Source organism: Bos grunniens, chromosome 22, assembly GCF_055505025.1.
Source record: "Bos grunniens cultivar Pamir isolate PY7600 chromosome 22, Bosgru_T2T1.0, whole genome shotgun sequence".
In the NCBI taxonomy this organism is placed as follows: Eukaryota; Metazoa; Chordata; class Mammalia; order Artiodactyla; family Bovidae; genus Bos; species Bos grunniens.
Window position 1 is genome coordinate 50,517,384 of NC_141186.1, and position 17,296 is coordinate 50,534,679.

At 59.5% G+C, this 17,296-nt stretch overlaps 1 protein-coding gene across 2 annotated transcripts; it reads right to left on the minus strand.

Moving 5' to 3' along the window:
* Positions 1 to 961: 961 nt before the first annotated feature.
* SLC38A3 (solute carrier family 38 member 3) lies at positions 962 to 15,248 on the minus strand. Of its 2 annotated transcripts, none has more exons than XR_015151639.1 (16): positions 15,193 to 15,248; positions 7,390 to 7,546; positions 7,209 to 7,290; positions 6,942 to 7,057; positions 6,285 to 6,358; positions 6,111 to 6,203; positions 5,946 to 6,027; positions 4,808 to 4,890; positions 4,663 to 4,721; positions 4,329 to 4,493; positions 4,154 to 4,233; positions 3,840 to 3,890; positions 3,430 to 3,554; positions 3,189 to 3,333; positions 1,992 to 2,095; positions 962 to 1,902 (listed from the first exon to the last, which is right to left on the minus strand). XR_015151639.1 is itself a non-coding variant. In XM_086367940.1 (16 exons), the coding sequence occupies exons 2-16, from the start codon at positions 7,488 to 7,490 to the stop codon at positions 1,798 to 1,800; spliced, it is 1,515 nt and encodes a 504-aa protein (XP_086224066.1). In that variant the 5' UTR covers positions 7,491 to 7,546; positions 15,193 to 15,248; the 3' UTR covers positions 962 to 1,797. The 2 variants fall into 2 exon arrangements, 1 of the variants encoding a protein (XP_086224066.1); XM_086367940.1 differs by having other exon boundaries at positions 3,790 to 3,890.
* Positions 15,249 to 17,296: the final 2,048 nt, after the last annotated feature.

Here is a 17,296-nt window from a genome sequence, read left to right on the forward strand (position 1 = left end):
CCTCTAGGCCAGTGTCCAGTTTTTTCCTGGGGCCACGGGGCTCCTGGGTGAGTCCCCAGGCTGGAGTCAGGTGCCCGGGACTGATGAGAACCAGACTCAGGAAGCCCCCCTCTGATCAGCTGGCACTGCCATGGGCCTAGCAGCTACCGACTTGAGGAAGTTCTTTCTTCAGGGGTTTCTCAGCCTGGCAGCTGCCTTGCCAGTTCAAACTGGATTTTTCCTGCTGCCCCTTTCCCCGGCCGCCTAGCCGGGTACGGGGTCTTTCCTAATGAGGGTTTGATGCCAAGGCCTGGGCAGCTCCATCCTGCTGGGTCCCAGCTGATTCAGGCAACAGGCAGCTTCCCAGCCGGCCCTCTGTTCCGGGCTGGGGCACCCGGGGCCACTGCATCCCTGGAACTCTTGCCCTGCCTTGGACTCCCCCTCTCAGAATTCAGGCCCCACATACAGGCACTTGCTAACCCACCTTTATTCGCAGCAGGTTTTACTAGTAATAAAAGATCCAGACAGGGCCCAGGATCCCAGGACTTTTGTCTCCAGACGCAAGCCATTGACAGAGGGTTGACACGGCAGCCAGGGAGGGTAGGGGGCCTTCTGCGGGGCTTCTGCAGGGCTCAGCTGCCCCCAGCTCAGACCCTCCCTGAAGCTGCTGAGGATGCGCCTCACGTTGCCTCCTTCCGGAGGCCTCTCTCTGTCCCATTTCCTGGGGCCTCATTAATTCCTCCCCACCTCACCGCGTGAGAAAGCAGGTCTGTGCTAAGCCTGGCCCAGGCCCAGCACTGGGTCTCAGCATGCTGCTGCTTGGTTTGGGAGGCAGGGGACGGGGTGGGGTAGGGGACTCACCCTGTCCCACACTCATCCCAGGGAAACAGGCAGGGTGGCCTTCCATCAGCATCCGTGTCCCAGCTCCCACCCACCTTCCAGGAACCCAGGCACCCTGGAGATCAAGAATATAAAGCACAGCTGGTCTTATGTATAATATTTATAAAAGGGGGCTGCCAGCTTCTCCACCCCTGCCCCAGACTGGCCCCTAGGGTCTTTGGCTCCCAGGGGCAGAGACACTCTGGGCCCCAGCCTCTTTCTTCTCCCAGCAGTGGAATGTGAACTGTGGCCTGGGGTTGGGGTGGGGGGGAGTCCCAGCCTCCCCAGGACTGGCAAAGGGCCAGAGAAGAGGTCCCTTGGGGGTGCCCACGCCCACCTCAATTGAAAACCAAGTTCTGGCCTCAGGGATAGGGTGAGGCCAGCGCGGGGGTTGCAGGGGCCAGGGGGCTGTCTGCTCCTGGAGGGGGGGGACGGGCAAAGAGAACTAGATTATCCAAGGGCCTGAGCCCCAGTGCCTGAAAGGGGCCTCAGGGACAGAAGGAGGAAAGGCAAGTGGGCTGAGGGAGATGAGGCCCCAGGGTGCAGACCATGGCCCGGCAGCAAGGTGGGGGGTGACTGCAGGCTGATTCAGCTCTGCGCGCCCTCTACAGGCTGTGGGACCTGAGGGGGCAGCCGCTGGGCCTCAGTCTATGCACCTGTGCAAAGAGGATAAGGGGCTTGGGTGGGATCTGAGGCAACAGGAAGGGAGCAGGGGTCCAGCCCCACCCTGCTCCCAGCTCAGGAAGCCCCGGCAGCCCAGGAGCTCAGTGGGGTAGTGGCCCGAGGGCCTTGGTCCTGGCGCTAACAAACTGGGCAGGGCCAGATGCCAGTGCCCAGCACGCCTTTGTCCTCCCCCCTGCCGACTGGCCACTAGGTGGGAGCAGGGACTGAGGAGTCTGGGCAGGAGGACGAGGAGACAGAGGAGATGCGGGGGTCATCCTAGTGGCTCCCTCCGTGCCGACTGGTGCCGGAGACCCAGTCCATGATGATGAAGCTCAGGCTCATGGTCATCAGCAAGATGCCAAGTGCAGCAAAACAAAGGGCCTGTGGGGTCAGAAGTCAGGGTCAGGCCTGAGGTCAGGGCAGACCCCCTCAGCCTCACACCAGCCCACCGACCTCCAGGCCCTTCGCACCAGGATTTTGGGGGTAGACCTTGCAGGTTCCTTCTCAGTGGGTATGATGCGAAAGTAGAAAATAGCTGGGAAGATGAAGATGAGGCACGGGGCAGACGTGGCACCTGCAAAGACATGGCCACTGTTGGCTGCTCACAGAGGATGAGATAGTTGGATGGCATCACTGACTCAGTGGACACGACCTTGAGCAAACTCTGGGAGACAGTGAAGGACAGGGAAGCCTGGCGTGCTGCAGTCCATGGGTTCGCAAAGAGTCGGACATGACTGAGCGACCGAAGATCACGACTGTTGGTTCACTTCCACCTACTGACTAAAGTTCAGGGTGGGACACTTTAATGAGATCAAACATTCCTTGATGAGGGAGTCTCAACTTGAAACTCCACTTGAGAACTCTGCCTGATTCTGGAAAGTCCATCAGCCCCTCCCCTTTTTCTCCATCCACCAGGATAGAAGGCTAGGGCTTTTGGTATCTGAAGACTCTGTCAGTGAAAGATAGCAAAAAGACAAGCCAAGAGATAGAGACAAAGCTTTGAGGATATTGGGCTGCTGGATACAGCTATTCCTGAAGGCATTTCAATTAGCTGAGCCCATGCATTACTTTATGCTTAATTCATTTTGAGCCAGATTTCAGACATATAGAACCAAGAGTCTTGTCTATGATATAAATGCTACTCAGTCCCCAGGTCAGTGTGTTGGCCCTTGCAGAGTTGAAGAGTCAGCCTCCTGAGTTGAGTCACCCCAAAGATGTCAGAATTGTTTGATCTTCCCACTCAGAGCTCCAACTGGGACAGTTGGACAGAAGCCCAAATCTATAGTTCCATTATCCTGGGGCTGAATCAAGGCTCTCCGCTTGATAGCTATATGGCTCTCCCTTAATCACTGTACACTTCCTTATATGTGGGGTGGGGAAAAGGCCTGATGAGATCCTTTGTGGAGGCCCCTTGACCCCTGAGCTCCACCCCATCCCCCAACACCACCAGCAAGGGTAACTGACCCGGTGGTTCTGAGCCCTCAAAATGGATTAAGAGACCCTGAAGAACAAATCTCAGATGGGAGGCCAAGCTGTCTGTGCACATGGCAGGCAGCCATCTCTTAAATGTAGGGTATGATGAGCTCAGGAATCTGCCAGGGTTTGCAGAGAGGAAGTTGCCTGGGGCAGCACCCTGCCTCCATTCACAGGAGGGCCAGACCCCTTACCGATGACCCCGAAGATGCCCAGGATGTTGGGGGCAAAGATGACCAGCAGGTTGATACACGTGAGCAGGACAACGGCAATGAGCACGTGCCGCAGCCAGCTGAACTCTCGGTTGGGAAACAGAATCTGCTGGAGGGCGCGGCGTACCTGGGAAGCGGGGCGGGGAGAGTCATCAATCTGTCAACCGCCTCGGTCCACCCCCGCCACCCCGCCGTGGGCCTGGCCACGTGCACATTGGCTCACCGGGAACAGAACGATGGGCACTGTGAGTGTGACTGCCGTCAGCACAGCCACGCGCACGCACAGGATCAGCACGTCAAACGGGTCCACCTTGCTGTAGGTGTGCAGCAGCTCCGACTCTACCCCGTCTGTGGCAGGCAGGGAGGGTGGTCAGCAGGAGGTCCAGGGAGGGGGCTGGGCTCTGAGCCTGGGTTGACCCTGACACTGTGGGGAGTGGCAACCGACTCACCTCCACAGCCGCAGGGCACAGACAGGCATCACAGACCTAATGAGCGCCTATAGTACGCAGGGTGCTGTGGCCGCTGGCCAGCCCCTTGCCCCCCAGCCTGGCCTCTGCCTCTGCCCCCCATGGTCCAGCCATACCGTAGAAGGTGAGGTAGCCGAAGAGGGCAGCCAGGAAGTACATGACATACATGACGGCGATGGAGAGGTTGGAGATCCGCTGCATCTTCCTCTTGGAGGGGCTACGGGGCAGCAGGGGAGGGGACTGGTGCCGAGCTGGGCAATACTGGGAAACCCCCGGGTGTCCTGGGGGCTCTCTCTGGCAATACACCCTCACCATCTGGTAGCTCAGGGAGCCTCCTTCTCACCCCCGGTCACCCCTCTGGCAGCCACAGAGACCTTGGATAAAATAACTTGGCTCCTGACATTCCTCCCCGCTTAGGACCACCTCCGTTCACTCCAGGAAGAAGAAGCACCTCCCCATCTCCCATACATGGATACCTACTCCTTGAGCTCCGTGTAGATGGGCAGCACCTCAGGGTGGCAGACAAAGGCAAAAGCCATGATGGGGATGGTGTATGCCGTCTGAAGAAACACAGATTCTGTGTCAGGACAGGCCACCCCCTCACCAGTCCCACACTCTTCCCAGGCCTGCTGCCCCTCCCCTGGCCTGCTGCAACCTGAGTGTTTAGCGTGAAGTAACTTGGGGTGCAGAAGGCCCTGGCCTCCGTCTTGGCCTGCAGCCCTGCCTCGTCTTTGTCGATCTCCACGAGGCTGATGTTGCTTGTCACGTTGGTCGCATTGGGGGACAGCGGGCAGGGCACGTGGAACTTTTTGTAGATGACCTAGGTGGGTGGTGGAGAGGGCGCAGGGAGAGGAAGAGGGCATCAGGGCCAGGCAGGGGTCCTGGGAAGTCACTGTGAAGCCACGTGCAGATCAGGATGCGTGGAGCTGTCCTTCTGACCCAGGCTGCCCAGAAAGACCTGCCCCCTCCCCGGGTGGAGGGTGACTCACTGCAATTAGGAAGAACATCATGCAGCTGAGGGAGAAGCCGCTGGAGTAGCCCAGGTAGCCTGTGAGGTGGGGGAGTGGGCATGTGAGTCGGAGGGGCCCTCCCATGCCTGCCCCAGGCCCCAGGCCCTGGCGCTGCCACACTCACCGAGTTGCCGCATCAGGGCTAGGGGCAGAATGACGACGACGGAGACCAGGATCACCAGGTAGTTCCCATTCGTGTACCAGTCCCTGCAGGGGCGGAAGTGGGGAGCCGAGGTTACAGTGGCGTGGCTGCCTTGCCCTCAGTCGGGGTCACCACTGAGTGACACCACGCAGCGACCTCTGAAGAAGACTCGTCCCCCACCTCCGAGTCTCCCTTTCCCCATCTGCAAAATGGGCCCACTCCCAGCATTCTCCGGGGCAGGGTGAGGACTAGCACACGCAGCTCCCGCTTGGTAACCATCACGATTACAGTCACTGTGGCTGTTTTTCCCAGGGCGCACAGATCTGGGTCCAGCCTGCCCAGGAAGTAGCCCTAAGTGGGTGGGATAAAAAAACCTGGGTCTGGGGAGGTGGTGAGGCATTTTCCATGGGGGTCTCAGGGACTTGCCAACCACCTGAGCTCCTTGTGGTGGCCCCAGGACCAGGACCTTCATCCTACGTCATCTGGCCCACACCCTCAATAGACAGTGGGCATAGGGATGAGGAAAGAGACCCTCCTTCCAGGGCAAGTCCAAAGGCCAACTCCGCAGGAGAGGCCCCCAGGGCCTGGGCACCGAATCCTGGCTGTTTGTTTCCACCTGGAGCCGCTCACAGCCACACGGCCCCTCTGCCTGCTGGGGCTGTGTTTCCAAGGGCAGGGCCTGGCTTTCTTCTCTGTTCTTACCCACAAAACATGGCTATGCCATCAGTACTGGCTAAACTGATGATAGGCAACTGGGACACTGTGGGCTTAATTTCTTGGTTGGGGCGAGGTGGGGGGAAGCTAACACCCAAGCCATGGTCAGGAATAGCAGGAGCTTAGAGCTAAGCCCGAGGTTCTCAGGTCCTCCGTGCTCATGGCTGGGTCCAGGGCTAGGCGGGGCCAGCTTGCTCAGCCTCACCCCACCTCCCAGCCCCACATGGCTCTCCTGGGAAGGTTCCCCGAGGTGAATGTTAGCTTTTCTAGCAGCTCTCTGTCCCCCACTCCACCCTGGCTTGTCTCTCCCACTAGTCCAGCCTGAGCTCTGCTAGTGGTGGTAGGCAAGGAGGGGTAGCCCAGAGCCTCCCACCCTCACCCAGCCCCGCCCCACCCTGGGGCTCACGAGGTCCAATCCTCCAGGTTCAGGAAGGTCTGTATGACAAGGGGCAGCTCGGACTTGATGATGTACAGGTAGCTGGACATGGCTGTGGGGAGAAGGGCAGGTCAGCCAAACCCGCTAGCTTTCAGCCTGCGCACTGCCCACTGTCGCCCCGTCCATCAGCTTCACCTCCGATGTTCTGCAGTGTGATGGCCAGGGCAGCCGCCAGCTTTCCTGGGGTCCCAAAGGCGCGGTAGCCCAGCTGCTCATAGGCACGGATGCCTGTGGGGGCAGGGAACCAGGACAGTCAGAAGAGCTCTCCCCAGCCCACTCCTCCCTGCTACAGGCAAATTTGGGGCTCACCCACGATCCCTGAGGACTTGAGTAGCAGATGAATGGAGTAGCTGGACAGCAAGGCGACGGCTGTCAACAGGAACCTGGGGAAGGTGGATAAAAAGAGACTACTAGGGCTCCCCTGGCAAGCAGGGGATGATGAGCTCTGGGGAGGGGCTGAATGTTCGGGGTCCGCAACCCAGGTGTCTGGACCCCCAACATATGTGGATGCAAACTTGACAGTCCCCAGGGGTGGCGAACACCACCCAGGTTGACCCAGGGTGGTCAGGACTCAAAAGAGACCCTCTGAGCACCACCTCTCACTGATATCTCGGAACAAACATATTTTCCATTTAGGCTGCAGGGCAGAACTCCCAGGTAAGGACACGTATACCCACATACGGCCTGGCCACTGGATTCATCCATCACGTGTTAAATGTGGTAGGACAGACTCAGGCCTGTTTGGCTGGCCCCATGTCATGATCTCAGCAGGTTTACCAGGAAATGAGGTATATTTGTCTGGCCGGGGCTGTTTTTTTTTTTTTTCCAGCTATGGTTTGGGGTGAGTATAAGTGCCCACCCACTGCAGCCTGGGTCTTGGGATAGGAAACTGACAGGTCCTGGGAGGTCAGGGTTGGTGGCCTGTTTGGGGCTCCTGTCTTTAGAAGGTTTGCTGAGAACACTCACAGGAAAAGGATGATGCCCGTGTTGGCCATGGCATAGGCGAGCCCCAGGATGCCGCTGCCCATGATGGCGTTGCTGAGGTTGAACACAGACATCCCGAATGACGTCTTCCCCTCGAACTGCAGGCACCAGAGTGAGACGGGAGGGTGGGGTGAGTCAGTGAGGTGCAGAGGGCAAGCCAACGTTCCCTCCCTCACTGTCCCTCGGCCTCCCGGCGCACCTCATCACTGCTCCCATGCCCCTGAGCCCTTAACTGCAACCCCTGCTCACGTCGGTGAAGTGTGGCTCCTTGCTGGGGCTTTTTGGTAGGAAGCCTTCGCCCTCAACACAGCTCCGTCCAGGCCCCTCGACCCTGCAGGCACAGGTCAGGGCACGCAGCTCAGCTCTAGACTCTTGCCCGCACCCCACCAACCCTGCCCTGCCATGTGCCACGATGGGGTCCGGCGCTCACCTCTGGCCGCCAGCTGTGGGGGTGGCGACTGGGAGGAGACCCTCCAAGTGCTTGCCATTGGGCACCAACTCCACCATCTCCGTCTGCAGAGGTGCTTCCATGGCTCTGGGACCACCGCCACAGGAACACCAGCCCGCACGCTGACGCTGTCGGACGTCTACACAGCAGAGAGTCCTGGTTATCCCCGCTCCTTGGGCTCGCGGCCCAGACTCCCACGGGAAGGCTGCTCTCTAGCACACCTCCCAGTTCACAGAGGACAGACTCGCTCGCGTCTGCCTGCTGTGTCCCTGGAAGCTGCCATTGCGGGGCAGAGCTCGCACCCCTGAGCCCTCCAGGCCACCCTGAGGGGACACCTCAGCCAGTACCCAGCACTTCACCCTCCCCCCACTGCCGCATAGACGTAGCGGCCCAGGCACATCTTTTGGGGGTCTTGCTTTCACCATCTGTGAAGTAAGGGTCAGCTGCAGGACCTGACTTGCCACAGCCCGAGGGTGCTGAGTCCCAGGCCTCCAGGCCCCTCTCTAGGGGTGGGCCCTAGACTGACTCCCCCGCCATGACACTAATACCCGGAGACGGTTTCCTGTGCCCTATGTGCCAGGGGCCTCCTAGCCAACCTAGAATGGCACTGCCCGACGGCTGGAGGCCTCGGGACAGGGCGAGGGCTGTGGGCTCTGTTCCCAGCCGCCCGGCGGGCCTTGCTGGCAGCCAGAACAAAAGGTCCTCTGTGGGCTGAGAGCTGGCGCTGGGAACGGCAGGCGCAGAGACTACCCCCCCCGGAGTCAGGAGGCCTGAGGCGGTGCTGGGTGGCTGGACACCTGGGCCCTGCCCGCTCGGCTGCAAAATGCCCTCGTGGCCTTCCAGGAAATGGGAGCCCCCAGAGCCCAGTTTTCTGGGCCACACAGACCTCACCCTCCACACAGCCCTGGCCTCAGGGCCATGTTCTTTCAAGCCTCTCCTCCCCTGCTGGGGAAGCCCCCACCCTGAGGTGCCCACCCTTTGAGCAGACTCCCCACCTCCTGGAGCCCCAGGTCAGGAACTCAGGGCCTTGGCCAGCTGTAGATGGGCCTGGACCACTGGATCAGTCTTCTCTTCCCTGTGCTCTGCTGGACCTCAAAGGGATCCCCTCCTCCCCCTGCCCAACTCTGCCCGTTGCCCAGACAACTTACTGGCTCCTCTCCCATCACTGGGGCTGGGAGCCACCTACCCCATGTCTAGAAGGTACCTGGGCATAGTGCCCCCAAGCATCTCTAAGGACATCCTGAAGGCCAGACAGAAGGCCAGGGCAGAGACCAGGGAGGCTGCAGCACTGCCAGGCAGGTCAGCCAGAGCCTAGTCTTGACTAGTCCCTCTGCCTGGGAACCCGGCATCCCGCTCCAAATCCCCCAGATCCTGATGGTGTCAAGTGCGTTCTTAAAGCTAGAGTACCAGGGGTCTCAGACTCAGCATTCAGGGCTGGGGTGGGGAGGGGAGGCTAAGCTCAGGACTCAAGCCTCAGGCCACAGGCCCTGGTGTCCTTGGGGCAGCAACCACATGGAGTTGCCCAAAGGACCTCTTTGTGATTGCCCACGCAGCCCCAAAGCAGAGTTCCCATCCTAGGTACCTCAGTCCTGAAGACCCCATACCTGGCACTCTTGGACCACTTACCCTGGCTCTCCTTCCTCTGATGCTGGCAGCTGTATCTTTCTCTCCTCCAGCCTGTCCACATAGGACCATGACAATTTGAGATCTCTTCTCATGCCCTCTTCCCCTGGACCAGAGTCCCCCAGGTCGGCCTGTCCTCTTCATGCCCCTGCCCTGAGCCTCACTGAGAGCACCCCTCCAAGGACACCCACACCTGATCTCCAGAGTCACTCCAGAGTGCCCCCCGGCTCTCAGCTGGGGTTACCCTTGCCGGGCCTCCTGCCTTGGGCAGGCTGGGACAGGCCCTCAGGGTGTGCTGAGTCAGCAGATTGGACAAAACACTCTTCTCTGCCTTAATATTCTTCCCTAGCAGCCAAGCACTGCCTCCAGGGAGACCATAGCGCCTGGCACGGTCATGGCCAAGGTGCCCGAGGCCCTCGATTCAGGTTCCCCAACCCCTCGGCAGGACCTGAGGTCACAGGCTGGCCTGAGATCCCAGAGAGGACACAGAATACCCTTCCTCAAGTGGCTTCCAGTCTGGAAGGGACAAACTCCCCACCCCCCATCCCCTACCCGATGGCTCCTGCTGTAACGGAGCCACATAGTGCTGGGATTCAAAAAAGGAGAGAGAGAGAGGCATCAAGGAAGGCTTCCTGGAGGAAGAGGTGAGGGAGCCAGTTCTGAAATTCCAGCAAGAGCCCTCAAGGTGTGGAAACAGGAAAGAGCAGCTCAAGCAACGTGCACAGCACGGATGGGCAAAGGCCTCGAGGCAGGCTGTGAGGATAGTATGAAGGTTCTGTGGCCATAGACAAGCCTGACAGGGCCTTGAAGTTGAGGTCAAGGAGGCTGGATTTCAGTTAAGGCAGGACTAAGGGCTGGAGGTGGAGGCAGGGTAGAGATAGCACTGGCCTGACATGTGGACCCTGAACCATTCCCTGAGGCTGGCAGCCCATTTTTGACTGTTCCCATCTCTCAGGCCTGCCACGTCCCCAGGCATCTTTGCTTCAGACATCTGGGTAGACTCAGGAGTTAGCCCTGCCTGAGGAAAGCAGCCAGGAGATTCTGAGCCACTGCAGGGAAAGCTCAGGGCGGACACTCTGGGTCTGCGGCCTGACCTGGCCCTGCCTCACGGTAGGATCATGGACAAACTATTCCTCACTCGGGACCTCAGTGTCCTCCTGCCCTCCGGGGGTTCTGTGAGGCTTGACCAAAAGTGGGGACAGAGTGAGGCGCCTCCCAGAGGACTTTGCCCCTAGAGCAGACCACAGGCCCCCAGAGAGGGGTCAGGCTCTTGGGTGGGGAGATCACGGCAGCCTTGAGCGGATCATCAGAACGGCAGCCGTCATGGGTGTAGCATGAGTTCAAGCAGTAAATCGATGGTACAGGCCACTGCCCTGGGGCCTGTTTGCTCTGTTGGGAGATAAGGGCTGAGGTGGAGGGGGGAGCCGGGGGCCAGAAGCCAAGGGGATCACACAGCAGGTAACGTCCGCCCACGCAGACATCACAGGGTGAGAATTCGTCAGGCACACCTCCTCGGCAGGCGTTGAGTTTGGCTAATTAAAGATTTCAAGATCCAGGAATCCAGGCCACCGTGGGGCCACTGCTTGCGTCAGCCGCTATGGGAAGCATGTCTCTCTGCCCTCATCCAGGTCCTGGGAGTCACCAGGGCTCTGAGCCCGGTTTTCCTCCCCTATGCGCAGGGACACAAGTGGGTCTGCAGCTCAGCTACAGGGAGAATCCACACTGTCCTTCTTCCCTCAGTCCTGTGGCTGCACGCGCTGGTGGAGGCACTGAACCCACGGGGCTGGCTGCCATGGCCCCCCGGTTCCTTGAGCCTGGACAGCCCCCACCTCAGCTCAGATTTCAGGGCAGAGGCAGCGGGCCTGGCTTAAGGCTCCACTGTGCTCATCCCTGGGGGCTCAGGGGTGACGGCTGCCCCCAGTTCTAGCTCATGGGTTCTTACAACTTCCCTCATTGGCTGAGAGATGCCCCTCCCAGCCTAGTGTCCACCTGCTTCTCCAGGCTTCAGAAGGAAAACAACCTCCTCAGACCAGACATTAGTCAACAGAGAAACTGGGTTTGCTGGACACGTGTGGACTGTACGCTCTCAAGGCACAGCCACGGCGATTGGTGCGAAGCCGACTGCTGAGGTCAGGGGTCTAGGGACAGGCCATGTGGGAGGATGTTTAGAACAGGAGAGGATGCTTAAAAAAAAAAAAGTACTTTGCCCCTCCTCAAGACGCACAACTCCAGGTTTTGACCTCAGCGGATCCAGTCGTCCATCTACTACTCCCTCACTGTCAACAACACTGAGTAAGTGACCAATGTGTGGCTAACCCCCGGCTGGAACTGAGGGGGTGGCAGACAGGAGGGGCCACATCCAGGGGAAGGCAAGTGGTGCAGAACAGCCATGTGCTGGCCACACCAACCCTCACCCGCTAGCTCCTTGGCCCCGTGCTTCCGTGTCTGGGTATCCGGAACCACCTAGGAGGATCTGAGGGCCCCTGCTGGGGCCGGAAGGTGGACTTCCCTGTGACAGGGTACACTTTCTAAACACTTAACAGATGCTTACCCTTGGGCCTATCCCCAGTCACCTAGGCCTCCCCTCTTGCCTAACCCTGAACCCTCCTTGCTCAGGTTGCCCCCCAACCCAGTGGAAGCTGTGGTCAGAATCTCTTGGCTCAAGACTCAGCCAGGGCCAGCAGCAGCCCCCTTCCCCCCACTGCCAGCCTGCTGAGAAGGACGTGCAGCCCGAGGCTCAGCTGAAGCAAAGGACAGGACATCACGTGCCTGCGGCCCCCCAAGAGGCAGGGGAGACCCCGAGCCAGCCAGCCCATCCTCCTCCCTGCTGACCCGGAATCCCCTGGAGGCGGCCAAATATTTGGACAGCCGGATTTCTGGCCCCAAAGAAAGCTGGAGCCGGGGCCTGGGGCAGCTCAGGACTCATTGGAGACCCTGATGGGGAGGGGTGGGCGGCAAAAGACAAGACAAGATCAGCCTGGAGGAGAGGCACCATCCAATGTCAGGAAGAAGCAGAGAGAGTTGGAGGAAGGGAAGAGAGAGGGAGAAAACACACGCACACATGATATCTGTGCTCATGCAAACAGATCCAGACCAAGAGACAGACAGAGGCGGGGGAGATAAGAAACACAGATGGACCCAGAGGGACACAAGGGCGTCCCTGGTGGCTCAGATGGCAGAGAATCTGCCTGCAATGCAGGAGACCTGAGTTTGACTCCCGGGTCAGAAAGATGCCCTGGAGAAGGGAATGGCTACCCACCCAGTATTCTTACCTGGAGAATTCCATAGACCGAAGAGCCTGGTGGGCTACTGTCCATGGGGTCACAAAAGAGTCAGACATGACTGAGCGACTAACACACACACATACATACACACAGAGGGATACAAAAAGAAAAAAATACACAGAGAGACAGATGTGTAGGCATTCAGACAGGAAGACAGACAACCAGACAAGTGAGAGACGGATTGACAGAGGTGGCCAATCAGTTAGAGATAGCTAGATGTAGAAACAGACAGAGAGCCGGAATTACCAGACAGAGTGCCCCAGAAGGAGCAAGAAGTGGACGGTGCCAGAGGCCCAGATGAGGGGCAGTAGGTCCAGTGGGACGCCACAGCATCTCTGGATTCTTATGAGGGCAGGTTATGCCCTCATTAGCCAGGTGGAGACATTCAGAGGATGGGGCCACAGGCCAGGACGAGCTAGAAAACTCAGAACCCCCAAGTCCAGCACCCACGGCTTGTGTACCCGCACAATAGGAAAGCTACAAGAGAGAACCGTCAGTTGGAATGACCCCATCCTCAGCAGCCACGCACGTGTGTAGACGTGCTGGCTGAGAGGCTGTGTACAGGACGTGGCCCGCAGAGCGGAAATTCAAATCCAAGCCACCCCAGGCCACAGGCCGGAAAGCCCCTCCTGCCCTGCAGCTGGTCCTTCCCTTTGGCCCCCAGTAACCCTGCCTGGTCCTCTAAAGAGCCCCCACCCTGCATCAGTCTTCTTATCCAGAGTCAAAGTCCAGCCCTCCACCCACCTGACAGTGTGCAGGGGGCACACAGTAGGCACTCAGTAAATATGAAATGAACGAAATGGGTTCAAAGTCTTTGGCAAGCCTCCAGGCCATCTCACCTGCTCCAGGTGGCATCTGGTTCCCCAGCCATGTCTGCCTGAGAACATCCCCCTGCAGCGCCCCTCACCTAGTAGGGTACAGGCTGCAAACCCACCCCAGCTTTCTGTGTGCACAGATGCCACAACTGTACATTTCTTGCAGCCAACCATTCCCCTAAAACGGTTCCCGCCTCAAACTGAGTGCCTGCCCCCTACCCAGCCCAGACTTTCAGGGTGCGCTCAGTTCAGCTCCAAAAACTTTCCCTGCCCCAACCCAAGCACCATAAACCACCTGGTCTGTCCTATTGCACTTCAATTTCTCCATCTCTCCAGGGCTCCAAGGCTACTTGGGTTTCCCTGGTGGCTCAGTGGTAAAGAATCTGCCTGTCAACACAGGAGATGCGGGTTCAATCCCAGGGTCAGGAAGATCCCCTGGAGAAGGGTATGGCAACCCACTCCAGTATTCTTGCCTGGGAAATCCCATGGACGGAGGAGCCAAGCAGGCTACAGTCCATGGGGTTTCAAAAGAGTCAGACATGACTTAGCAACTAAACAACAACCACCAAGGCTACTTGCTAGGGAGCCTGCACTGGGACAGGAGCAACCAGCTCTCAAGATCTTGCCACTTGGAGCCTCATGGGGGGTGTCTGTGACATGGTCCCACAGAACCAGTACTGAACCAAAGGTGGATTGAAAAGCCAGTGAGGATAGGGCTCTATGAGCCCAGGCAGAATAAAGTTCCGAGACATACAGCTCAACCTCAAGGAGCCAGAGATTCTCCTTCCTGATTACAAGTATTCCAGGCCTCTTGGAGATGTGCCAGGTCTGGCCTCATCTACCCCTGATTTTCCCCACCTTTGGCTCTTCCTACAGGAAGCCTTCCATGATTGTGCAGAGCCTCCCCTTCTCAAAGTGGACCTGTCTTTGGATCCCACCAGCTTTCTATGCTCTGGACTGAGAACCTCTGAGGGATTTGCTTCCCTTCCAGAAGGAAGTGAGCCCCCATGCCAGACTGTGCATTAAAGACGAAGGGCTTCTTTCAGGGCCAGCCAGAGGCCCAAGGCAGTCGTGGAAGGAAGGACAGGACTGGCAGGCTGAAGGAAGGATGGGCCTGGGTCGAGGTGTCCCCTACGGTGCGAAGAGCTTTCACGTAGTCCCCCTCAGACCTGTCCCGGAGCATATACCTGGACTCAAGGCTCAGGTGACTGTGGTGGGGGTGGGGAGGCGGGTGGAGAGGGTGACTTCCCATAAGCCCCTCCCCTGGACTCTCCACCGGGTGTAAACAAACGCACGCACTTGCTGTGGCCAATCGAAGGGGCCAGTTGGGCTAGGGCGGGCTCCTGCGAACCTAGTCCCAGTCCTTCCCCTCCGCCCCTGCGCCCGCTGCCAGCTCTCACACCTCGGCCCCAGTGCGCGTGGCGGGGAGGAGCGCAGACCAAGCCCCGCCTTCAGTCCGGGGAGCCACACTCGCCCAGTGCCCGCCGTGCCCGCTGGCGTGGCTGCAAATGGCATGGCCTCTGGGACCAACGTGTGTCCCGTAGCCCCTCAGGAAGCCTGGCCGGATCTGCCCTCAAGCCCCTGCCTAAGGCAGCAGGATAAATATACCCTGACGCCCGCCTTGCCAGCCAGGCCGATTTGCTTGTCAGGGCGCCCGACGGGGCAGCGCTCCAGGGCCTGCTCCCGGGCCCTCTTAGGCCCCCCTCTGGGACCCTCTCGAGCCCGTCCCCGTGGGCCGTGCCTCTGCAAGCCCACGGCGCGCCACCCCAGCCCCTGACAAGGCGTCCCGTGACCCTGGCTCAGGGTACCGCCGACCCCGCCGGCCCTGCGAGAGGCCCCGGGACGACGAGGTGCCCCTCGCGGGACACCAGCTCAAGCTGGGAGCTGGCGGGTCCCCAGAGCCTGCAGCTCTCCGGGCTTTGGTTTCCCGGAGGCTGGGGCGCCTGCCCGGAGCCAGGGCGGGTGAGGGGACCTGCCCGGAGTCCAGATCCGGACGCGAAAGTGGACAGTAGGGTTCCGCCCGCCCGGTGCCCCTAGGAGGGGGTCGGCGCCCCCAGCGGTACCTGGCCTCGCGGGAGGGGACGCGCGGTGCTCCGCTCGAGTCGGTGCTGTCCGCTCTGCCCACGGCGGAGCTCGGCGGCGCGGGATGAAGGGCGCCCAGCCCCGCCCCCGGCCCGCCCCCGGCCCTCCAATCCTGGGCGGCCCGCGGGAGGAGGGGCCGGTCGGGAGAGAGGCGGGGGCCCTCGGCAGGCCTGGAGCAAAGGGGAAGCCCTTAGGTAGGACAGCAGCTGCTCCGGAAGGGGCTCAGGGGAGTCTTGTTGGGAGAATGCTTTCGTCCAGGACAGATTCTCTCTAAGGTCTCCGAGTGCCCCCTTAACCCCTGAAGTGCTCTGCCCTCACTTCCCTTGAGCCAGAAGGGGCTTTTCAGCCAAGAGTAATGGCAACAGAGCCATGCTTAACCTCAGCGAAAGGTGCTTTGAATGGGGGACTTTCAGACATCACTTAGGCAAAAGATATCTTTTCTGCCGGCCTCACCCTTCTCAAGCAGAGGCGGGATAGGGTGAGGACAGGGACTCTGCATCAGTTCTGTCCTCACTGCAGATAAGCGAAAGAGACTGAGGGTAGAGTGAGGACGGGGGTGGAACCAGGCTTGGCTCCTGTTGATCCTTGCCTGTGTCTCCCTGGCCATGCCCCCACCCCCACTTCCTTATTTCTGAAGAGTAGGAGACAGCTGTGTCTGCCCATGGGAACTGTGGTCTGGGACTTGGTGCCTTGGCAGAAAGGGTTTCAGGGTGGTCCTGGTGTTCCTGGCTGAGGGCTCCTAATCGCATCCTTGCCTGCTTCTTAGCCAAAGCCTTAGTGATCAGAGGTGCATGGTGGGTGTTAAGACTCACGCCCCCCCACCCCAGGCGTAACCAGCAGTAAACTGGGGAAGGCCCTAACCTGGGGAGTGAGCTGGAGGGGGTACTGTTCACCGAACAGCTGTCTCTCGCTTCTCAGCCACTGGCTCTGATCCGATTAATCCATGGCCTCTGCTGTTCCTAGCCAAGCTGGATGTCTCTGTGTCAAGTCCGTCCCCCTCCCTGGTATTGGGGAGAATGCCCTCAGAAGACAGGCCTCACCTCTTCCCTGCCCTGGGTTGGGAGTCAGGACTCCAGGATTCTCTTCCTACTGACTCACAGCACCACCACAGCCAAGCCCTAGCGTACCTCAGTTTCCCTCTGTGTCACAAGAAAATAGCTGTCTTTTCCCCTGGCCTGAAGGAAGCTGTGAATCAAAGACAGAGGACTCAGCTTTGGCTGGGAAGGCCAGGGGGCTGGGTGGAATAAAGAGAAAGGCATTGGGATGGTGGCAATCCTTGAAAACCTCAAACCATCTAAACTGCCTCCCTGCTGAGGGCTGCAAAACAGGAAGGGACTGGCTGTCCCTCTTAATCTGGGGCTGATGTAATCCCCAGATCACAGCTTACTTTGGTCCTGAGAGACCCTAAAACTCACCCTCTGAGGGGCTTTAGGGCTGCCCGTGGGACAGAGTCAAATAGGAGAGGTGCTGACCAGGGTCTCAGTTCTGCCCCACCCCCCCAACCTCCACACATCCTGGGTGCTCACAGAAGCCATCTGCCAAGGACTGGGTGCTCCTATTGGCAGTTCCTGAGGAGCCAGGTCTGGCTTCAAGGTCACCGGCATGTGGGTGTTGGGGTCCTCAATCCAGTCTGGAGGGAGCAGGGGCCAGCTGGGCTGGGCTGCTGTGAGAGGCCCCAGGGCGGCATGGTGTGGGGTCCCTGGGCCAGGCCAGTTGTGGCCCGGCTGGGGGAGGAGCTGCCTGTTTGTTGATGCTAGGCCTGGGCCCCAGCCAGGGCAAACACAGCTCAGAGGACTTTCCTGCCACCTGCCGAATATCCCAGCCCAGCTTGAGGTGTCCGGACAGCTGGCAGTCTTCATGGGGCTCCGAGAGGTACCAGGCACCTTCTCCCAGAGGCTGGAGGGAATGTCCGTTCACGCAGCTGCAGTGCTGGGGGCAGCCACCTGGAGTGGAAGATGGGGGGGGAGCTTTATCTCAACCTGTGGCCCAGCCTCCTACCTCCGAGCCCCCATCTCCAGAAACTGACACACAGCCCCAAGAAACTGCCAGATACATGAGGCAGAACGTAGGGTCCCAGAATCACTC